This window comes from Mytilus galloprovincialis, chromosome 10 (genome assembly GCF_965363235.1).
Source record: "Mytilus galloprovincialis chromosome 10, xbMytGall1.hap1.1, whole genome shotgun sequence".
Taxonomy (NCBI): domain Eukaryota; kingdom Metazoa; phylum Mollusca; class Bivalvia; order Mytilida; family Mytilidae; genus Mytilus; species Mytilus galloprovincialis.
In genome coordinates, this window is record NC_134847.1 from 16,672,854 (window position 1) to 16,695,857 (window position 23,004).

The following is a 23,004-nucleotide window of genomic DNA, read 5'->3' on the forward strand; positions in this document are numbered from 1 at the left end:
CTCTCAAGCTAGTGTATTACTCAATGAAACAGTCCATTGACTAGCACCAACTGATTCTAATGAAAGGTTTAATTTCCTTTGCAATAAGCACCTGATTGATTAAGAATTTATTCAGGTAATCAATGCATATAGGCAAAAACTTTGCCAATAATTACCCGTTTTCTGGCACTGTAAGGTAAAAAGAGTCAAACTTGACAAAATAATTTACAATTGTCGTCTGAATATTTACATATGTAGCTTTTACATTAGCCTCAAACTCTTAATATTTACAGAAACTGTAATAACAACAAAGAAATTTAAAAGTTAAGATTTAGTTTGAAATCCTATAATTTAACTCTAAAAATGACTGACAGTATGACTGCTTATATTAGTCACAATTATAGATTTTATTATCAATGAAAAAGTGGATTTTAAACTTGTAGATTTTTTTATCACCTGTAGTTGACAAGAAAAGTCTCGGGACCATCTCAAAAGTTCAAGTTTTGTTAAAAAAAAAGAAAAAAGAAATTGCTTACATTCAAGCATTTTGCTCTAGGAAAAACATGATGGTTTTACTTTTAATGATTTAAAATGAAAAATGAATAAAGCATTTTGTTTTCAAAATCTCTTTTCCTTATAATTTCATTTGGAATGAGTGATTGTGATTAAAAGTAAACTTTGAGAAAGACATATCTGTAGATAAATACAATTACTGGTAATGGCCGATTCAAGAGAAGAACATGATGGAGGGCAAGCCCCTTTATTATGCCAAATCTGTGAGATTGCCAGAGGTATAGAGTGGAAATGCTTGGATTGTGATTTACTTATGTGTCAAAAATGTAAGGAAAAAATCCATCCAAAGTTCAAGTTAACAAATGAACACAAAATTGTAAACATCAAAGATGTCGGAAATAAGGAAGTACAAGTTAGCAGTTGTGAAGAAGAAATATGGTTTGGCAATATCAAATGTACCGAACATTGCGAAGAAATTTGCTGCTTGTATTGCCAATTATGTGATAAACTCATATGTATGCAATGTGTTACAAAAACACATAAATCACACATTTTTGAAGAAATGAAGTGTGGTTATCTTATCAAGAAAGACAAGTTGATGAAACATACCAGAACACTGAAAAATCAACAAGAATCATTAACAAATGAAATTGAAAAATTGGAAAAAGTAAAAGAAGAAAACAACCTTCAACATAGACAAGTAATAGAGGAAATCGCAACACGTGAAAAGGTAGTAAAAAAGGAAGTAGAAAATTATACTTTATCTTTCAAAAATGAACTTGATGAAAAATTGGGTTTTATGCAACAGGGCACTGAAAAGGAAATTGACAGAGTCAAAACAATGAAAGAGAAAATACAGGAAAAATTAACTAAAGCCGAGGAATTTATAAATATAAAAGATGGCGCCAAATTTTTCCAGAATATTGAGGGAATAGAAAAATCTTTGAAAGAAGATGTTCAAATGACTACATTTGAAAAAGAAACCCTGCCAACCTTTGTTCCAGGAAAGATGGATCAATGTAACTTTGGAACATTCAAATATAACAATGGAAATGCAGATGACATAGAAAGTCCTTGCGCTAAGGTTCAATTAACAATTGGGAAAGAATATCAAACATCTTTAACAGCAGTCATCCGAGTAGCACACTCTGCAGACAATCACATTTTGGTATATTCACAAATAGGCCCAACTGGGTTCCTAAAGAAATGCAAACCAACAGAAAGTCAGCTTAGAGAAATCTCAAGCTATGACATCATAGTTCGTGGTATGGCTTTTACCCCATGGAGGGATATTTTAGTATGCACAAATGATAACAAAATTAAACGTATTGACAATACAACTGGTGAAATAAGAAATTCTAAATACAATGTAGGATCTTTGATTCCTGTGGCCATTTGCATTAAGGATAATTGTATTGTGGTGGGAGCCATCAATGATGACTATCCTGAAAATGGAAAAAGAGTAGTGATAAAAATGAATGAATCTGGACGACATGACAATAGATTTGAATGTGATGCAAAGAGAAAACCAATTTTCTTATACCCAATTTCTTTGGCTTCCTCAAATAATGCACGAAATATATTTGTCGTCGATGGGTTATCAGACATTTATGGAGATAGAATAACAATGCTCATGCATAGCACTTTTGGCTATAGTATTCAGTATTATCACGGTCATTCAAGTATCAATTCATTCCACAAACAATTCAAACCAACAGATATTCAGGCAACATCATCAAACAACATTATAGTAAATGACACGAGCACCAATACACTACACATCCTCAATCAATCTGGACAAGTTTCTTCATATATTGACTTGAGTAGCATAGGCATTCAAAATGGTTTTTCTCTATGCTGCACTTCAAAACAACTTTTTATTGGATGTCTTAAAGTTCAAGAGAAAATAAGCGATTCAAAGAAAGAGCATCCAATGGCAAAATTATATGAACTGAGCATAGAAAATGTCCTTTTTTAGTTTAAATTAAAATTGGATACGGGTTTTAGAGTGAATACTTTTTAAAAATTTTCACCAGGAAATTGTACTGCTACGATTAAATACATTAATATCAGTAAACCAAAATTAAAAGGTTTTTTTGAATAACTCTGGATAGAATCAACCAGCTGGAACATAGAATTGTAAATAACGAACTCAATTAAACCCTAAAACCAACTTACATCTTCTTTTTTTATATTTTGTTTTTTCAAAAACGGTATTTTATGAATTACAATTTCAGATACCTAACAGAAACGTAAGCACTGTACATAGTTTGAGCTGTCACATATGTCCGTTTATAATTGAATCTGTAAATATAGTTATTGGTGATTGTACTGCTGTCTAAATGGCATCAACGATTTGGGTTTCAAATTATGTCTATGTCTATTGACGTGCCTGTCCCATTATCAAGAACCTCTTAGGTTGAAATTATAGTATTAACATTTTCTTATTTTTGTATGTCACTTTCGCAACGATGACAAATATTTGGTATTCTCTACAAACTTTCTTAATTATTTGTCTACACTAAGGACAAATAAGTACTGGGCAAATTGGATAGACATTTCTTTTATAATTAATTGTATAAGGCTATGCTGCGGAGTTTTGTGGATGACATCATGATTTGATTGACCATTTGGAATAGCTGTTACGGATGAACAATGATATTTTTTCCAATTTATGATGTTCTCCCTTCTTTGAACTGTAATTTGTCTAAATAGCTGTCAGACCATGTGATGAAGACACATTGGTGGCCTTCGGCTGCTTTCTGCTCGTTTGTCGGGTTGTTGTCTAGTTGACGCATTCTCCATTTACGTTTTCAATTTTACTTAAAGAGGCATGACCTTAATTAACAATAATGATTGATTGATTGTATGTTGCTAAACGTCTAGTAGAATTAAAACATGCGTGTTTAGGACGAGAATAAATTAAAACAATTATAGATACAATAGATAGATTTTCATATAGGACGAATGTCAGATGAAAAAGACAAAGGCAGCAGTAGGTAAATAAAAAAATAGTTGTTGTTAAATAAACCTGTAAAAAAATCTTGTCTTGTACAGTTATGAGTAAACAATTTACATTTAATTCATGTTTTCATCTATGAAATGAGGTCAAACAGAACTTAGAAAATCGACCTTATACCTTGCACATTTTACTGTATTTTTAAATTTCATGCTAACTTGTTAATATTGGGTCGCATGCCCATCAACATATCCGTTTTTCGTGTCGATAGTTAATTTATAGATGTTGCCAGGAATACGCACGAAATATTGATAGTTTAGAGCGATTCCAGACCCAGAACTTAAAATCAAGAGGACAGAGGATTAGCTTTCACAAAGTGCCATTATGCTACGAAACGCCCAATTCGGCAAAGAAAAGTAAAAAGAAATCCCAAGAGCTTGACATTTTGTATAGACCTGTATATTGTAGGAGACTCTATTTATCTTTTGGTCATTCGTGTTGCTTGGTGGCTTTTTACAATACAAAACATCCCTTTTAATTCAAATCAGGTGAAAAAAATCTTGGCTGAAGGAAGGATTTGTTCCCATATTAACAAAACACATGATGATTTTTAAAACACTCACAAATGTTTTGCTTATGTTATCCTGATCTGAAAACAACTATTAGTTTTGAGTGGGTGGATTTGTTAGAAAAAGGTCACAAATGTGTAAGAAAAGTTCAGACGAACTCATTTAGAAAGGAGCTATTAGAATTGGACGACTCTCTTGTTATGCCAAAAACTGTGAGATTTACAGTGGTAAAGAGTACACAAAATGTTATGTTAAATATTGTGTATTATGGCACGGTCCCTTTGTTGAATTCTGTTCATATATTGGGAGTCTAAATGTATATTCTTAATATTCTTCACCAGATTTTGTTCTTATTTAATGGTCAATGATATTGTATACAAAACTCAAAAGCTTTGATCAGGGTACTAAATCAATTATCTGGAAACCTGATAATTGACATGTTGATCTCTATGTTATAAAATTTAGTCCTGCTGTCTTTGATGAGTCTATTTACAAACTATAGTCACGTTAATCATCGATGTGATGAAGACTTATGCATAACACTAAATTTAAATATTATCAGAGTTCCTAAAGATTTTCTGTAACGAACTTTTGCATTTTATGGAATAAATATTAAACTTTGTAATCCTGGGGTTAATGCGATGTAAATTTTAATTCCCCAATGATTTGCCAAAAAACAAATCCTTCCCAACATTATTTTATCAGATTCTGTTTACTCTGAATTTATAAAGACATTTACTTAGTATGATAGATATGCACGTGTGCATTAAATCAAGATGAAGTTTAGACAATATGAATTTTTATTTGCAATTTTGTTTTAGTATTTAGTATTTCCAAAAGGTCATGCTAAGCCAATTTGCCATTAACATAAGGGGGTATTGACTGCCGTATACAGTAATTTCAATCAGAAGTTTATAAGTATTTAATTAAAATTTTACAGCAGTATTAGTAACTTTCCTTTCAAAATGTATTGTGTCATGTAACATGATCTTTTAAAATCGACAAATTAAAATCCTTTTGTTAAATTTCAGGTGAAATCAATCGAACAGCCATACCTTTTTATTGATCTACAATGCTGATAGTTTTTTGTTGATCTTTTTTTTTTTCTTCGATTTCATTAAAACTTGATTTTGCTATTTATATCACCGTCATTCACGGTCCAGTGGCGGATCCAGAACTTAACATAGGGGAGGGGGTGACTGACCTAAGGGGGGTCTCCAGTCATGCTTCAGTGATTCCCTGTATAATCAACCAAATTTTTCTCACGAAAGGGGGGGGGGGGCGGCCCCACCCCTGGATCCGCCTATGTTCACCATTATCATTTTAGTTGACAGTGTTCTCTCGGTATTATTTCAGATATAAATATTTTGGCAGGGTTGGCAAAAGTAAATCCACATTTTGATACCATTACTTCAAACTATGTCTAGACAACAAGTAATTTCTTTCTTACTTCTTGAATTAAATGCGATTTACATGATTGACCCTTTCTTATCTGTTGCTTTGCAATTAATATTTGTACAAATGGGTCAAATACGAATAATTAAATATCAAATGTAGGGGTATTCAAATGATGTTACAAAAGTATTGTAAAGAGGTAGGGTCAATTTGCCGGGAATTCGTTTCATTCGATAAGATAGGTAATTTAAAATAGCCCGATAGATGCTAATTATAGTACATGAAAATACGTCACATCATCTATTTTCATACCTTGAACAGGTATTCCTACAAAAACAAGGTCAAGCCTATTGATTTTTTAATATTGATTTTATTTTATTATTTACATCCTTTATGCAAGGTACCATACCACGTAACTTGTCAAGGAGCCAAATAATATCGAACAAATTCAAATCGTGTTTTTCTCATTCTGAATATATGCATATCTGTATTTGTCCTGGTCTTTTAAGTTTTTATCGTCTATAAGATAAGATAAGATAATACATGTATATATTTTAACCGGAGAACATCTTACATCAGTTGGTCATAGATCACCCTGTGTTTGTCTCCAAACACATTATTGGAATCCCAATGGGTACCAATTGCGCTCCTCTACTTGCAGATTTGTTTTTATATTCCTATGAATCAGAATTTATCCAAGGGCTTGTACAGAAAGTAGAAAAGAAATTAGCCCAATCTTTTAATTTCACCTTTCGATATATTGATGATGTACTGTCTCTTAATAATAATAGATTCAGTGATCACTTACATTTAATATATCCAAGTGAACTTGAAATTAAAGATACTACCGACACAAATAAATCTGCTTCATATTTAGACCTTTTTCTCGAAATGACTACGGATGGTAGGTTGAATACCAAAATTTATGACAAACGCGATGATTTGAATTTTTCTATAGTCAACTTTCCATTTCTGTGTAGCAACATCCCAGCGGAACCAGCATATGGAGTATATGTGTCTCAATTGATACGTTACTCTAGAGCTAGCTCAAAGTACGCTGATTTTGTTGAACGAGGAATACTGCTTTCTCAAAAGTTGCTAAGACAGGGCTATGAATCAATCAAATAAAGGTCATCACTCAAGAAATTTTACGGTCGCCATCATGAGCTGATTGGCCATTATGACGAAATTGTGTCAGAAATCATATCTGATATTCTTCCTCAGTCATAATAACCTCCCATCATTATCGGACTGAACAAAGAAATAACACGACGGTTGCCGTATACGGTTCAGGAAATGCTTACCCTTCCGGAGCACCTGATTTCACTCCCGGTTTTTAGTGGAGTTTGTGTTGTTTCTTTTATTATTGTATTCTGAACAGTGTTCTTTTTACTTGATATATAAAGGCAACACTGAGTAGTGTACTGCTGTTTAAAAAGTCACAAAACTATAAAGTCAAAATGAACCAGAATTACTCTATGAATCAAGCAAACATCCGAAAAAATATGCTGTTGCATCTGTATCACAAGGAAGGGCCGATTTTTTAAAATGCAAGAAAAGTCAATATAACATGTGTGAGTAAGACAATAACAATAAAAACCAAGGAGTAAACAAAGACTCACAAAAACCAAAGGACATTTACATCAACAGTTATAAATAATAATTAAGAAACAACACGAATTCCACTGAAAACCAGGAAAGAAATCAGGTGCTTCGGAAGGGTAAGCATTTCCTGCACCGTATAGGGCACCCGTCGTGTTATTTCTTTGTTCAGTCCGGTAATGATGGAATGTTATTATGACTGACTTGATGTTATACCTACAATCACGATATGTAGTGTAATTGATTTGTTCTATTCTGTTGTTTTATTTTCTGATGACTTAGGTACCGGTGTGAGGGACGGTGGTAAACATTTCAGTGCTAGTATGTACACAGTTTGTGAATTGACTACAAAATTGCTGTTGACTGCATTTGTTACATATAATACCATGTTCAAAAAAGGTTTCGAAAAATTGTTTGTGTTGTTTTGAAACTTGTATTCAATGGCCTTTTTTTTTAAGTTATGTGTATATTACACCCGCAATATTTGGGCTTCATTGCTATAGAATCAATTCTCGTGTTATTGGTTATGTACAGGCACCTACATCAGTTTGACGGCAGATGTTCCTTGAATATATGTAATAATTTAAATGTAAACACATATATAGAAAGTAAGTCAAGAGTGTGAACAGTCATAGGAATGCACACAGTAAGCGATACATTATTTTTTTCTTTAGTACATGTAAAATGATATACTAGTAAACTATACAGTCAAAATGAACCATAATGACTCTATGAATTAAGCAAACATCCAAAAAAATATGATAAAAACATTAAAATTTAATATAACAACACCAAAAATGCAAATATTTTGAGCGAGATTCGAACCCTTTCTTCAAAACCATGGCTAGAGGTATAGGGGGAGGGTTGAGATCTCAAAAACATGTTTAACCCCGCCGCATTTTTGCGCCTGTCCCAAGTCAGGAGCCTCTGGCCTTTGTTAGTCTTGTATTATTTTAATTTTAGTTTCTTGTGTACAATTTGGAAATTAGTATGGCGTTCATTATCACTGAACTAGTATATATTTGTTTAGGGGCCAGCTGAAGGACGCCTCCGGGTGCGGGAATTTTTCGCTACATTGAAGAACCTTCTGCTGTTGTTTTGTTTTTTTTTATGGTCGGGTTGTTGTCTCTTTGGCACATTCCCCATTTCCATTCTCAATTTTATTAGTAGTTCTGTGCTCTACTGAAGGAGCCACTTTAAGGAGCTATATCGATACAATTTAGTGATGTGACAATTTTTTCATTAAAAAGTTGTTTTTTATGTATAAGGACACACTAAACCAATTTCATTTTTGAGGGAAAAAGTAATATGAATTACAACAGTCATAAAAATCATAACTTTTTTTTGGTTTGAAATGTCCTTCTGGGGGGGATTCCCTGTTTTCCCACCTAAAAACATCCTGAAATTCCGCATATTGGACTTTCATCCTTTTCGAGGGTTAAATTAACTATTGATCACACATATCATAGTATATGTAAATCGAGATATTGATCAAAAAGCATTTTGATTTTTTGTTTTTATAGTAAATTTTATTCTGTCGGCACTTTTTGAAATTGGCCCTTCTGTGAAAAAAAATCCCGGCAAATTGGCCCTACCTCTTAACAAGGGAGAAAGACTGCAATAGAGACAGCTATGCATAGTATCCAGTTTGATATAAAATTGAACATTGCTGTACAACTTCCAAACTGACCTATTGTAAAAACACTGAAGTCTAGAGAGTTGTATTTCCGTTTTCTAGAATGGCATTTACCAAAAGATTTATCAGTTCTAATGGTGTAAAAGATGGACAAGATGTGAAACATACATATTCACTATAGTTTGTGCCTGTAAAGCATGAGGTTTGGCTAGTCACAAAACCGGGTTCAACCCACCATATTTTCTTAAAATATTCTGTACCAAGTTAGGAATATGGCAGTTGTTATCTAATAGTTCGTTTCTATGCGGTACATTGTCGATTGTTTTTTGTTGTGCTCTAGTGTTTTTTGTTATTATAGCTGATATGTTCCCTCGGTTTTAGTTTGTAACCGGAATTTCTTTTCTCTGAATCGTTTTGTGACTTTTTGAACAGCAGTATACCACTCAGTGTTGCCTTCATATATCAAGTAACCAGTCTGAGGAATTCCATTCCACGATTCTGCTTGTACTTAAACATAAAATCACAAAAATACTTAACTCAAAAATTCAAAACAGAAAGTCCCTAATCAAACTGGAAATTCAAAAGCTCAAACGAATGGATAACAACTGTCATATTCCTGACTTTGTACAGGCATTTTTTTAGTAGAAAATGGTGAAATAAACCTGGTTTTATAGCTAGCTAAACCTCTGACTTGTATGACAGTGATATCAAATTCCATTATATTAATAACGATATGTGATCAAAACGAACAGACATTATAGGTAATAAGTCACAAATAGGGGTAAAGCAGTCAATATAGTGTTATAATCTAATTAAAACTATAAAAACAAAATAAATATGTACCAAAGAAGCACAGTAAGGCAAATGGACAAAGCACATAAGAAAAAATGAAAACAAGAATAAACAAGAGTGCACACACTGAAATGGCTCGCCTTCTTTACTAATCCTTGATATTATGTTGATAGTCCTAAGTATAAAGCTTTATTACAACTGTCACATTAACCAAGATAACTAAACAAAGACCAATGAACCATGAAAATGAGGTCAAGGTCAGATGAACCATACCAGGCTGACATGTACAGCTAATAAAGCTTCCATAAAACGAATATAGTTGACCTTATACTTATAGTTTAGGAAAAATAGACCAAAACACAAAAACTTAACACGGAGCAATGAACCGTGAAAATGAGGTCAAGGTCAAATAAAACCTGCGTGACTAATATATAAATCATAAGATATTTCCTTACACTAAATATAGTTGACCTATGGTGTATAGTATCAGAGAAAAAGACCAAAACTGAAAAACTTAACTTTGACCACTGAACCATGAAAATGAGGTCAAGGTCAGATGACATCTGTCCGTTAGACATGTTCACCTTACAATCATTCCATACAACAAATATAGTAGACCTATTGCATAAAGTATAAGAAAAACAGACCAAAACACAAAAACTTAACTATAACCACTGAACCATGAAAATGAGGTCAAGGTCAGATGACATCTGCCAGCTAGACATCTACACCTTACAATCATTCCATACAACAAATATAGTAGACCTATTGCATAAAGTATGAGAAAAACAGACCAAAACACAAAAACTTAACTATAACCACTGAACCATGAAAATGAGGTCAAGGTCAGATGACACCTGCCAGTTGGACATGTACACCTTACAGTCCTTCCATACACCGAATATATTAGCCCTATTGATTATAGTATCTGAGTTATGGACTTGACCACCAAAACTTAACCTTGTTCACTGAGCCATGAAATGAGGTCGAGGTCAAGTGAAAACTGTCTGACGGGCATGAGGACCTTGCAAGGTACGCACATACCAAATATAGTTATCCTATTACTTATAATAAGAGAGAATTCAACATTACAAAAAATCTGAACCTTTTTTTCAAGTGGTCACTGAACCATGAAAATGAGGTCAAATACATTGGACATGTGACTGACGGAAACTTCGTAACATGAGGCATCTATATACAAAGTATGAAGCATCCAGGTCTTCCACCTTCTAAAATATAAAGCTTTTAAGAAGTGAGCTAACACCGCCACCGCCGCCGTAGCCGCCGCCGGATCACTATCCCTATGTCGAGCTTTCTGGAACAAAAGTTGCAGGCTCGACAAAAATTAATAATAGCGCAATAACACAATAAAAAAGTGAGAGAATTATCTAGGAACAACAAAGTTCATTTCACCTACAAGTTCCAATGTCAGTTTTAACAAACCTTAATAGAAATATATATATTCACTATAGTTTGTAGGCTCAGTCACTTTGTACTTATAAATGTTAAATCCTATGAAAAAGGAGATTCATTGATTGAATTTTAGAATTTAATGCCACTTACAGCATATACGATGGATGTCAATTAATAGTAGAAGAAACTAGAGTAAATGGCAATTATAATTAATTCAGATGAGAAATGAGATAATGATTAAGAATTCCCCCCTGTAATATTCATCTAATGGTAAGCCCTACATTTTTATAAAGTTTACAAAATAGAGTGAAGCCTGTCCATACTAAAATAATACAAGAGTGCACACACTGAAATGTCTCACCTTCTTTACTAATCATTGATACTATGTTGATAGTCCTAAGTTTAAAGCTTTATTACAACGGTCACATAAACTTAACATTAACCAAGATAGCCAAACAAAGACCAATGAACCATGAAAATGAGGTCAAGGTCAGATGAACCATGTCATGCAGAAATGTACAGCTAATAAAGCTTCCATACAACAAATATAGTTGACCTATTACTTATAGTTTAAGAAAAATAGACCAAAACACAAAAACTTAACACTGTGCAATGAACCGTGCAATTGAGGTCATGGTCAAATTAAACCTGCGGGACTGACATATAGATCATAATATATTTCCATACACCAAATATAGTTGACCTTTGACATATAATATTAGATAAAAAGACAAAAACTTAACTTTGACCACTGAACCATGAAAATGAGGTCAAGGTCAGATGACATCTGCCAGCTAGACATCTACACCTTACAATCATTCCATACAACAAATATAGTAGACCTATTGCATAAAGTATGAGAAAAACAGACCAAAACACAAAAACTTAACTATAACCACTGAACCATGCAAATGAGGTCAAGGTCAGATGACACCTGCCAGTTGGACATGTACCCCTTCCAGTCCTTCCATACACCAAATATACTAGCCCTATTGCTTATAGTATCTCAGATATGGACTTGACCACCAAAACTTAACCTTGTTCACTGATCCATGAAATGAGGTCGAGGTCAAGTGAAAACTGTCTGACGGGCATGAGGACCTTGCAAGGTACGCACATACCAAATATAGATATCCTATTACTTATAATAAGAGAGAATTCAACATTACAAAAAATCTGAACTTTTTTTTCAAGTGGTCACTGAACCATGAAAATGAGGTCAAGGACATTGGACATGTGACTGACGGAGACTTCGTAACATGAGGCATCTATAAACAAAGTATGAAGCATCCAGGTCTTTCACCTTCTAAAATATAAACCTTTTAAGAAGTTAGCTACCGCCGCCGCCGCTGGATCACTATCCCTATGTCGAGCTTTCTGCAACAAAAGTTGCAGGCTTGACAAAAACACATAAGCAATCTAAAGTTTATCATTTAATGTTTTTCAAATCTAATAAACAAGTTTATACATTTATATTATGTATGAAATTATTGCAAAGTTGTTGACATGTATGAACAATCTATACAGTATTGATTTTTTTGTAAACCAAAGGAACAGACAAATATTCATTAATTGTTAATAAAAGTATTCATAAAATACCTTGGAAAATACATAACAGTCAGACTAGAATTTCAATTATTGAGGATTTTGCAATAAAAAGTCTACACTGCATGAACTGAGCATATTGCTCTTAAAATCCATGTTAATACAATTTGTTATATGATAGGTTTAGAAACTAGTCCTGTTTTACATTATATATATATATCACACACTAATAGATATTACAAGTATCAAATCCTTTTTTCAGCAATGCAACGTTAATTCTTATTTCTGATGAAAAGTTGTCCTCAACAATTCGAATATTTATAACTCACAGTTTCCAATTCAAACTAAATAATTATTGCTTGTCAATATTACAGACATGGTTCAGCTTTTGATTTGGCATTTCGAATTTCCCTCAGAGTTCAGTTCTTTCTTATTTTACTTTTTACAAGATCAATCTTTGAAAACCAGGTTCAACCCACTATTTTTTCATAAAATGCCCTGTATCAAGTCAGGAAAATGGCCATTGTTACATTATAGTTCGTTTCTGTGTGTGTTACATTTCGGTGTTGTGTCTCTGTTGTGTCGTAGTTCTCTTATATTTGATACATTTCCCTCAGTTTTAGTTTGTAACCCGGATTATTTTTCTCTCTATTGATTTATGAATTTTGAACAGCGGTATACTACTGTTGCCTTTATTTGAAGGATTACTCAACAGAATTGTTAAACATTCAAATAGTGATAATAAGACAAATTCCTCAATGATTTACATTGATTAAAATAACCCTTCCATGGCTTGTAAGAATAAATGATAACTAACAAATAACAAGGCTATATGATTAAATAATATTTTTGTTCATTGAAAAACTGGTCAAGATCAATTAACATTAGTTATAAAGGAAATAACTACAACTGGAAAAAGGTGGAAAATAGAAAATCAGTTAAATTTCTGGTTTTATATAAACTAGCATTACAGAATACAGGATCTTGAATAGGTAACACAGATTTAAATATAAAACTAACTACAGCAGATTCCAACAAGTATGAAGCTACAGGTAGATTCTTTGGTTAGCTTCCTTGCTAGCTCAACCATGAAATGATTATTACCTCAAAATTGGGAGGAGCATAGCACCAATATATCATCCAATGAAAACACTCATATCAATGGCCTGTTTATAATATGTATGTTTAATACATACAGGTTTACCTAAACAACTTTGCGAATTAAATTTTATTTCTTATAGTCTTTGATTGAATTAAACAATTCTTTGTATTACAATAAATTAGAAGCAGAGTTACGGTTTATGTTTTGTTCAAGGATGATAATATTTAGTGTTGATTCAATGCTAAACAAATGGAAAATAGAAAATCCACAGCATTTCCCCTTGTACTCTCATAGTTGGCAATTTGGTGCTTGATAGATGGAGGATTATTGCAAGCAGTGCTAGCAATGATTTCCTTAAAACAAGTTTATAAATTTAGATATTAAACAAATATAAATATGGACCAATTCAAGTACACCTTCTAGGGTGCGTTTGACTTTCATGAATGAGCACGATTTTTTTTAATTGAAAGGTTGTTTAGGACTTTTTGTAAACAATAAACACTAGAACATCATAGAAAAAAGCTAGCACATCATAGAAAATCAAGTGAGCAATCTATGCTTAAAATTTTATAACAAAAATATTAGTGGATTTTCTACAAAAATATTCGTTTATTTGCCATAAAATCCTGTTTAACTTTCAAATGCAATGAAACTATAAATAATAATGCTTGCTCAGTTTCCCATTCATATATATAAAATTTGAAAATGGCCCATCTCTATTATTTATTGTCTTTGCTGTTTTTATACTATTGCAGTTTGAAAAATTTGTAATTCAAAGGCAACAGAAGGGGTCATAAACCTTATATTTACGCCGTGATTGTACCATTGTAAAAAGAACATACACACAACTGTATTAATAAATTAACGGAGTAATTGATTGAAATAAAATTGGCAAATCAAACACACCTACAACATGCTTGTGAATTTGCTTAAACTTATCAATAAATTTTAAATTTAGATTGAAAACTTATTTTTAAACTGACTTGTAAAACTAGGACTTGTAAATTTTATATTCTGTCACTAGTTCTGACTGGTTCTCTGTTTAACTATTGACTCCACCCAAAGGCTGGATGTACCTTTCATGGTTGAGCTAGCAAGAAAGCTTACCAAAGAATCTACTGTAGCTTCATACTCATTGGAATCTGCTGTAACTGTTCAACAAAGCTAGTTTACCTTCTTTGGGGTTAGTTCAAGAAATAAGTCATAACTTAAAAAAGATATAAATTTCTTAATAGTTTCAAATAATTCCTTGTTTAACAAGCACAAACTCTGTGTCTCTTTAACATGTTGAACATGTTTTTAAAAATAATGTTAACTATGTATTTTTCAACTGAACACTTGTGGAATGAGTCAAAATAGAACTGCTGCGAATGTTTCCTGATAATATTGAACTTTAGTTCTCAACATTATTCATACATGTCTTGATACATTTCTTGTCCAAGTCTGATATATTCCTCCTTCTCCTGGGGTGTCATTTTAGCCACCATATCATCTGTTACGTCATGTATAGAAACTTTAGCACCACCTATGGATACCATAGGGCCTTCATCATCATCATCATCTTCCATTTCTTCTACAGCTGAAATAATATATTAAGTGATCAATAGATAAGGCCAACGAATAAGTATAAGTGTGCACTCAACCTTTCCCCAGGCTAGGGAGAGGGCTGAGTGCTTATTAATAATTCTTTATGTGCCTTTCCATAAGTCAGGAGCCTGCAGTTCAGTGGTTGTCATTAGTTGCCCTCTGTATAATTTGTTTTCATAAATTGTTTTGTTATAAATGAGGCTGTTAGTTTTCTCAATTCAAATGTTTCAAATTTATAATGCAATAATCTTTTATAGCTGACAACAGGGTATGGGGTTTTCTCCTTGTTGAAGTCAATAAAGTGCTTACATTCACTTTTTCTAAACTGTGGTGGGTATTGTTTCATTGGCATCATATATACCTCATCTCATTTTTCTTATATATACGTTTGTATGTTCACTCAATCTTTTAATAAATGTTGACCGTGTGATAATTGAACTAGATAAAGACAAACATCTCTGCTTTTAAATTGCCTGCTATCAGTGAAAGGGTTAACAAGAACTCCTCAAATAAAAAAAATTGTGAGGAACTCAGCTTTATCAGGCTGTTTCATGCCAAATAAAATGATTTTGTTAGTGTGACAAAACTTTATAACCTGAATTTGGAAAAATACCTGTAGGTCTAGACTCTAGAGAGAAATGTTTTGTTTTTTCTCAACAGATCGAAGCAATTTTCTGTCAGCACTTCTGCTTTTTATCAGAACAAAATATCAAGTATTTCAATTTTATTTCAGTCAATTTAAATTGATATACTTGAAAGCTGTTAATTCAAATTATTGATTTAATGATAAGAAGATGACAACATTTGTGGTTTCAGAAGTTTTACCTGCAGAAGTAGAAGGCTTCTTTTCATCCTCTGAGTCACTACTAGAACTATCTTCAGCAGGTATGCCAGGTACTGCACCACTTTTCTTTTCGTGAATTATTAATAATGTCTCTATTTCATTACTGGTGACATTACGTGATGTATCTGCTCTTGAAGGTCCTGCAATATCTTGTTTTGGTACACCCTGAAATAGTGTATTGGTAGATTAAAAATACAAATATATTTTCAGAAATCTTCATCAAACTTTGAGGATCACTAGCTGTGAGGATAGAGAAAAGAGTAAGTGGAGGTATACATACTGACTACCTATGGTTTACTGGTTGCGTGAAAGTATTTAACATTACAATGTGTATTTCTTATGCAAAGTGGCTTCTGCAATTCTTTAAATTTAGTTTGCTGACTAAGCCCCAAGTGTTGGAGCTAAAGTTGGAAAATAGCTCTAAGAGACCAAATTAAATTCAAACAAGAATGTGTCCATAGTACACGAATGCCCCACTCGCACTATCATTTTCTATGTTCAGTGGACCGTGAAATTGGGATCAAAACTTTAATTTGGAATTAAAATTAGAAAGATCATATCATAGGAAACATGTGTACTAAGTTTCAAGTTGATGTAACTTTAACTTCATCAAAAACTACCTTGACCAAAAACTTTAACCTGAACTTCGCACTATCATTTTCTATATTCAGTGGACCATGAAATTGGGGTCAAAACTATAATTTGGCAGTAAAATTAGAAAGATAATATCATGGGGAACATGTGTACTAAGTTTCAAGTTGATTGGACTTCAACTTCTTCAAAAACTACCTTGACCAAAAACTTTAACCTGAAGCGGACGGACGAACAAACGCACAGACGGACGGAGGGACGGACGAACGGAGGCACAGACCAGAAAACATAATGCCCCTCTACTATCGTAGGTGGGGCATAAATATTATTAACATAATTGTTATTCATTTATAGTGACTGTATATACTGTAAATTCAGAAATTGGTGTTTTTTATGTTTTTTTTCTAATATTGCAAAACATGTGACAAAATTATGTTCCAAGCATAAAAAACTTTAATGATTTCAGTAATGATGTACCTTTACAAAGTTTTATGTAATCACAATAATTAAATCTGGCATCTATGCCAGTAACGAGTGCTTTGCATTAATAAACAAATGTATGCATTAATTACTGAATTTACTTGATATGATTCTTACAAATTCATTGGTATCATTAGATGCCCCATCTACTGTACTCTCTGTCATCCAGACTGGTCTCTCCCTGACAGCTTCTTTCTTCTTCTCCTCGTCCACTGTAATGGTAACAGTACTCTCTGACATTCCAAAATCACGGCCACGTGTTGCATCTCCACTCCATGTTGTTTTATCTCCTTGTGCTGAAGATTTCTGTTTGGATCTGAAAAAATCAAAATGTAAATCTAGTTAAAATATATGAAATAACAAGAGTGCACACGCTGAAATGTCTCGCCTTCTTTACTAATCATTGATATTATGTTGATAGCCCTAAGTATAAAGCTTTATTACAACTGTCTCATAAACTTAACATTAACCAAGATAACTAAACAAAGACCAATGAACCATAAAAATGAGGTCAAGGTCAGATGAACCATGCCAGGCAGACATGTACAGCTAACAATGCTTCTATACAATATATATAGTTGACCTATTACTTATAGTTTAAGAAAAATAGACCAAAACACAAAAAATTAACACTGTGCAATGAACTGTGAAAATGAGGTCATGGTCAAAAGAAACCTGCGCTACTGACATAAAGATCATAAAATATTTCCATACACCAAATATAGTTGACCTATGGCATATAGCATTAGATAAATAGACCAAAACTCAAAAACTTAACTTTGACCACTGAACCATGAAAATGAGGTCAAGGTCACATGACATCTGCCCGCTAGACATGTCCACCTTACAATCATTCCATACAACAAATATAGTAGACCTATTGCGTATAGTATGAAAAAAACAGACCAAAACACAAAAATTTAACTATAACCACTGAACCATGAAAATGAGGTCAAGGTCAGATGACACCTGCCAGTTGGACATGTACACCTTACAATCATTCCATACAACAAATACAGTAGACCTATTGCATAAAGTATGAGAAAAACAGACCAAAACACAAAAATTTAACTATAACCACTGAACCATGAAAATGAGGTCAAGGTCAGATGACACCTGCCAGTTGGACATGTACACCTTACAGTCCTTCCATACACCGAATATACAGACTTGACCACCAAAACTTAACCTTGTTCACTGATCCATGAAATGAGGTCGAGGTCAAGTGAAAACAGTCTGACAGACATGAGGACCTTGCAAGGTACGCACATATCAAATATAGTTATCCTATTACTTATAATAAGAGAGAATTCAACATTACAAAAAATCTGAACTTTTTTTTCAAGTGGTCACTGAACCATGAAAATGAGGTCAAGGACATTGGACATGTGACTGACAGAAACTCGTAACATGAGGCATCTATATACAAAGAATGAAGCATCCAGGTCTTCCACCTTCTAAAATATAAACCTTTTAAGAAGTTAGCTAACACCCCCGCCGCCGCCACCGCCGCTGGATCACTATCCCTATGTCGAGCTTTCTGCAACAAAAGTTGCAGGCTCGACAATAAACTAAACTAATAATGGCCAAGATGGTGTCAATTTTATTTTTTTTTTCAAATTCAGAAAGGGGGGATTACACATGCATATGTATCAATAAGATTATATCTAATTGAAATAATTATATTTGCAAATATCAATGAGGCAGCTACATAATGGCACTAAATAGTCAATAATATATCTGGCTATACAATTAATAAATGTGGGTGTGTCGCGTCTCCTTTTTTATAAATGTCAACTAAACTAAACTAAAAGTGCACACATTGAAATGTCTCAATAAGCATCTGATTGATTAAGTTTTTATTCAGGTGATAAATGCATATAGGAAAAAAGCTTTGTCAATGGTTATCTATTTTCTGTCTACTTTGAGGTAATAAGAGTCAAACTAGCTGTTTCAATAAACTTAAGACTTTTTCAATTTGCAAGAACCGTAATTACAACAAAATAACTTAAAACTTATGATTTCTGGTTTGAAATTCTATAATTTAACCCTATAATGATAAACTGCATGACCTCATATGTATATGTCACATTATAGATTGTATTACCAATAATCAAGTGGATTTTAAACTTGTAGATTTTTATCACCTGTAGTTAACAAAAGGGACCATCTCAAAATTACAAGTTTTATTTAAAAAAAAAAAAGGAAAGAGTTATTGTTCATATGGAAGCGTTTTGCTATATATATGTATATATATGAAAACATTTTGTTTTAAAATCTCTTGTCTGTAAAATTTCATTTGGAATAGGCAGAGACATATATACACATTTGCATGTCTCTGGAATAGGTGAGTGTGAGTAAAAGTAAACTTTGAGAAACACATATCTGTAGATAATTAAAGTTACTAGTAATGGCGGATTCAAGAGAAGGGTACGGAGAAGGACAAGCTCCTATGTTATGCCAAATCTGTGAGATTGCCAGAGGTATAGAGTGGAAATGCTTGGATTGTGATTTACTTATGTGTCAAAAATGTAAGGAAAAAATTCATCCAAAGTTCAAGTTAGCCAATGAACACAAAATTGTCAACATCAAAGATGTCGGAAATAAAGAAATTCAAGTCCGCAGTTGTGAAGAAGAAATACATTTTGGTGATATAAAATGTACTGACCATTCTGATCAAACCTGTTGCATGTACTGCAAATCATGTAACAAACTTGTCTGCGTGCAATGTGTAATAAAAACACATAAATCTCATGTCTTTGAAGAAATAAGCAGTGGATATTCTTTAAAGAGAGAAAACTTGAGAAAACATACTCTTACAATGAAAAAACAAGAAGAAATTTTAACAAATGAAATTGAAAAATTGGAAATAATCCAAAAAGATAACAAAATTCAATACCAAGGAGTAAACGAGAAAATTATAACTCATGAAAAGGCAGTAAACGATGAAGTAGAAAAGTTTACAAAATCAGTAAAAGATGAACTGGATACAAAATGGGATTTAATACAAGTGGGAACTGCGAGGGAAATTGACAGAGTCAAAGAAAGAAGAATGACCATACAAGAAAGAATGAAGAAAGCAGAGGACCTAATGAACATTAAAGATGGAAATAAGTTTTTCAAGAATATAAAAGATATCGAAATTTCTTTGAACGAGAGTTTTCAATACACTGCACAAAAGAAAGATGTCAAAGAAATCTTACCAACATTTGTTCCAGGAAATTTCATTCAAGACAATTTTGGACTACTGAAATTCAAAAATGGTTCATCAAAAGATGCGGAAAATCCTTGTACAAAGATTGATTTAAAGATTGGAAAAGAATATCTAACAACTGTTGACACTGTTTATAGAGTTGCACACTGCAAAGATGGACACATTTGGATATGTTCAAACATTGGAACGTCTGGAATCCTACAGAAAGTCCAACCAACAGGAAACAAGCTAAAAGAAATCTCAAGCTACAAAATCATAGTTTATGATATGGCTGTTTCCAAGTGGAATGGTATCTTATTATGTACAAATGACAATCAAATTCAAGGTATTGATGAAAGGATCAGTCGATTAAGGAATTGTAAATTAGATTTTGGAGTAGGATATGTAATCCCTTCAGCCATTTGCAGTAGGGAATTTCTAATTGTGGTAGGAGCCATTAATAATGACTACCCTAAACATGGAAAAAGAGTAGTGATACGGATGAATGAAAAGGGACAAAATGAGCATGTAATGGAATATGATACATATGGACAACCAATTTTCACATATCCTCTTTCTGTAGCTTGCACAAATGACATGCAAAATGTATTTGTCATTGATGGATTGTCTCATGATACCTATAGTGCATTCAGACTGGTCATCTTATTGGGAAAAGATAACATTGCATATTACAAGGGACACTCAACCTTAAATAATTCTTTTTATAAGAAATTTTGCCCAATCGCTATCCAAGCTGCACCATCAAACAATATCTTAGTACTTGACATCAGTATCAATGCACTACATATTCTTAGTCCAATTGGACAACTTTCTGCGTATGTGAGCCTGAGTGACATGGGCATACAATGTAGCTTTTCTCTATGTTGCACTTCAACCAAACTTTTTATTGGGTGTCGATCATTTCAAAGGAATGGATGCGAATCAAATCGAGAAAGTATGGACATGGCAAAGTTATATGAACTGAACATAGAAGGATGTTCATATTTAGTTTAAAGCAAAAAACAGAAACAAGTGCAAGTAAATATTTAATTTTCAAAGGCTTATTACTGTGCTATAACTACATCCATTCACAGGAGTAAAACATCATGAACTTTCAAAATTACTCATGAAATCAGCTTGACTGGTATGTTTACTGTCGAATTATTATTTAAATTAAACTATCAAACTAATTTGTATCCAAAAATATGATCAAATGCCTTATAATATCTGTCAGTTGACTGGAAATTGTCTACTAGTGATTTAGATTCCAATAAAAAGGAACTTGGCATGTTGTATAAATAGTTTAACCCTGCCACTTCTTAATATGCCTGTAGAGTCCCATAGTAAGAACCTCCTCAGTTATTAAAGTCCATAAAACTCCAACACAAACTGGCACAAGAGTGCACACGCTGAAATGTCTCGCCTTCTTTACTAATCATTGATATTAATGTATGTTGATAGTCCTAAATATAAAGCTTTATTACAACTGTCACATAAACTTAAACAAGAAAACTAAACATTGACCAATGAACCATGAAAATGAGGCCAAGGTCAGATGAACAATGCCAGGCAGGCATGTACAGCTAACAATTCTTCCATACAACAAATATAGTTGACCTATTGCATATATAGTTTAAGAAAAAAAGGACCAAAACACAAAAAACTTTACACTGAGCAATGAACTGTGAAAATGAGGTCAAGGTCAAATGAAACCTGTGAGACTGACAAATAGATCATATAATATTTCAATACACCAAATATAGTTGACCTATTGCATACAGTATAAGAAAAACAGATCAAAACACAAAAACTTAACTATAACCACTGAACCATGAAAATGAGGTCAAGGTCATGTTGGACATGTACACCTTACAGTCCTTCCATACACCGAATATACTAGACCTATTGCTTATAGTATCTGAGATATGGACTTGACCACCAAAACTTAACCTTGTTCACTGATCCATATGAAATGAGGTCACGGTCAATTGAAAACTGTCTGACGGGCACGAGGACCTTGCAAGGTACACGCATACCAAATATAGTTAACCTATTACTACTAATCAGAGAGAATTTAACTATAAAAAAAATTTTAACTTTTTTTTCAAGTAGTCACTGAACCATGAAAATGAGGTCAAGGATATTGGACATGTGACTGACGGAAACTGCGTAACATGAGGCATCCATGTGTCCATATACAAAGTATGAAGCATCCAGGTCTTCCACCTTCTTAAATATAAAGCTTTTAAGAAGTTAGCTAACGCCGCCGCCCCCAGATCACTATCCCTATGTCGAGCTTTCTGCAACAAAAGTTGCAGGCTGGACAAAAATCTTAATGGTGGCAAAGTATGGTTAGAAAATATTATACAGAGGTAAAAAGTAATATAACATAAATACTGAACTTCCAAAACGGAAAGTCCCTTATCAAATGGCAAAATAAATAGCTCAAACACATCAAACAAATAAAAAAAACCTGTCATATTCCTGACTTGGTACATGCTATTCCTTATGTACAAAAGTTGTAGATTATACCTGGTTTTTATAGCTGCATGTACATGTAGCTGAACCTCTCACTTGTTTGACTATTGCATATAATCTCATTATAATTATATTGCAAACGATGTTTGAGCAAAACAAACAGACATCATGGACATAATAGGAAAAAAATAGGGTACAGCAGTCAACAGCTTATAGTGTTATAATCTTAATCACTATAAAAACAAATAACCATAATCAACAAAGAAGAACAAAATGGCATATACATGTAGACTATCTAATGACAAAGTACATACAAAATTTAGCAA

The 23,004-nt window shown here is 33.0% G+C and overlaps 3 protein-coding genes across 8 annotated transcripts in view; 2 read left to right on the forward strand and 1 right to left on the reverse strand.

Moving 5' to 3' along the window:
- LOC143049928 (general transcription factor IIE subunit 1-like) overlaps positions 1-23,004 on the reverse strand; it is a 49,895-nt gene that overhangs the window by 15,453 nt on the left and 11,438 nt on the right. For 5 of the 6 annotated variants that reach the window (XM_076223706.1, XM_076223705.1, XM_076223703.1 and 2 more), the window contains exon 3: positions 17,125-17,323. In XM_076223706.1, the coding sequence (XP_076079821.1) occupies positions 17,125-17,323 (199 nt within the window). Of the gene's footprint in view, positions 1-12,278; positions 15,085-15,917; positions 16,102-17,124; positions 17,324-23,004 lie in introns of those variants that run through there. The other variant, XM_076223707.1, reaches the window with a different exon arrangement.
- Positions 698-2,657, forward strand: LOC143048777 (uncharacterized). Its single transcript, XM_076222651.1, has one exon. The coding sequence runs from the start codon at positions 698-700 to the stop codon at positions 2,468-2,470; it is 1,773 nt and encodes a 590-aa protein (XP_076078766.1). The 3' UTR covers positions 2,471-2,657.
- LOC143048778 (uncharacterized) lies at positions 19,418-21,390 on the forward strand. The gene has a single exon (XM_076222652.1). It carries the CDS (start codon positions 19,418-19,420, stop codon positions 21,212-21,214), a length of 1,797 nt encoding a protein of 598 aa, XP_076078767.1. The 3' UTR covers positions 21,215-21,390.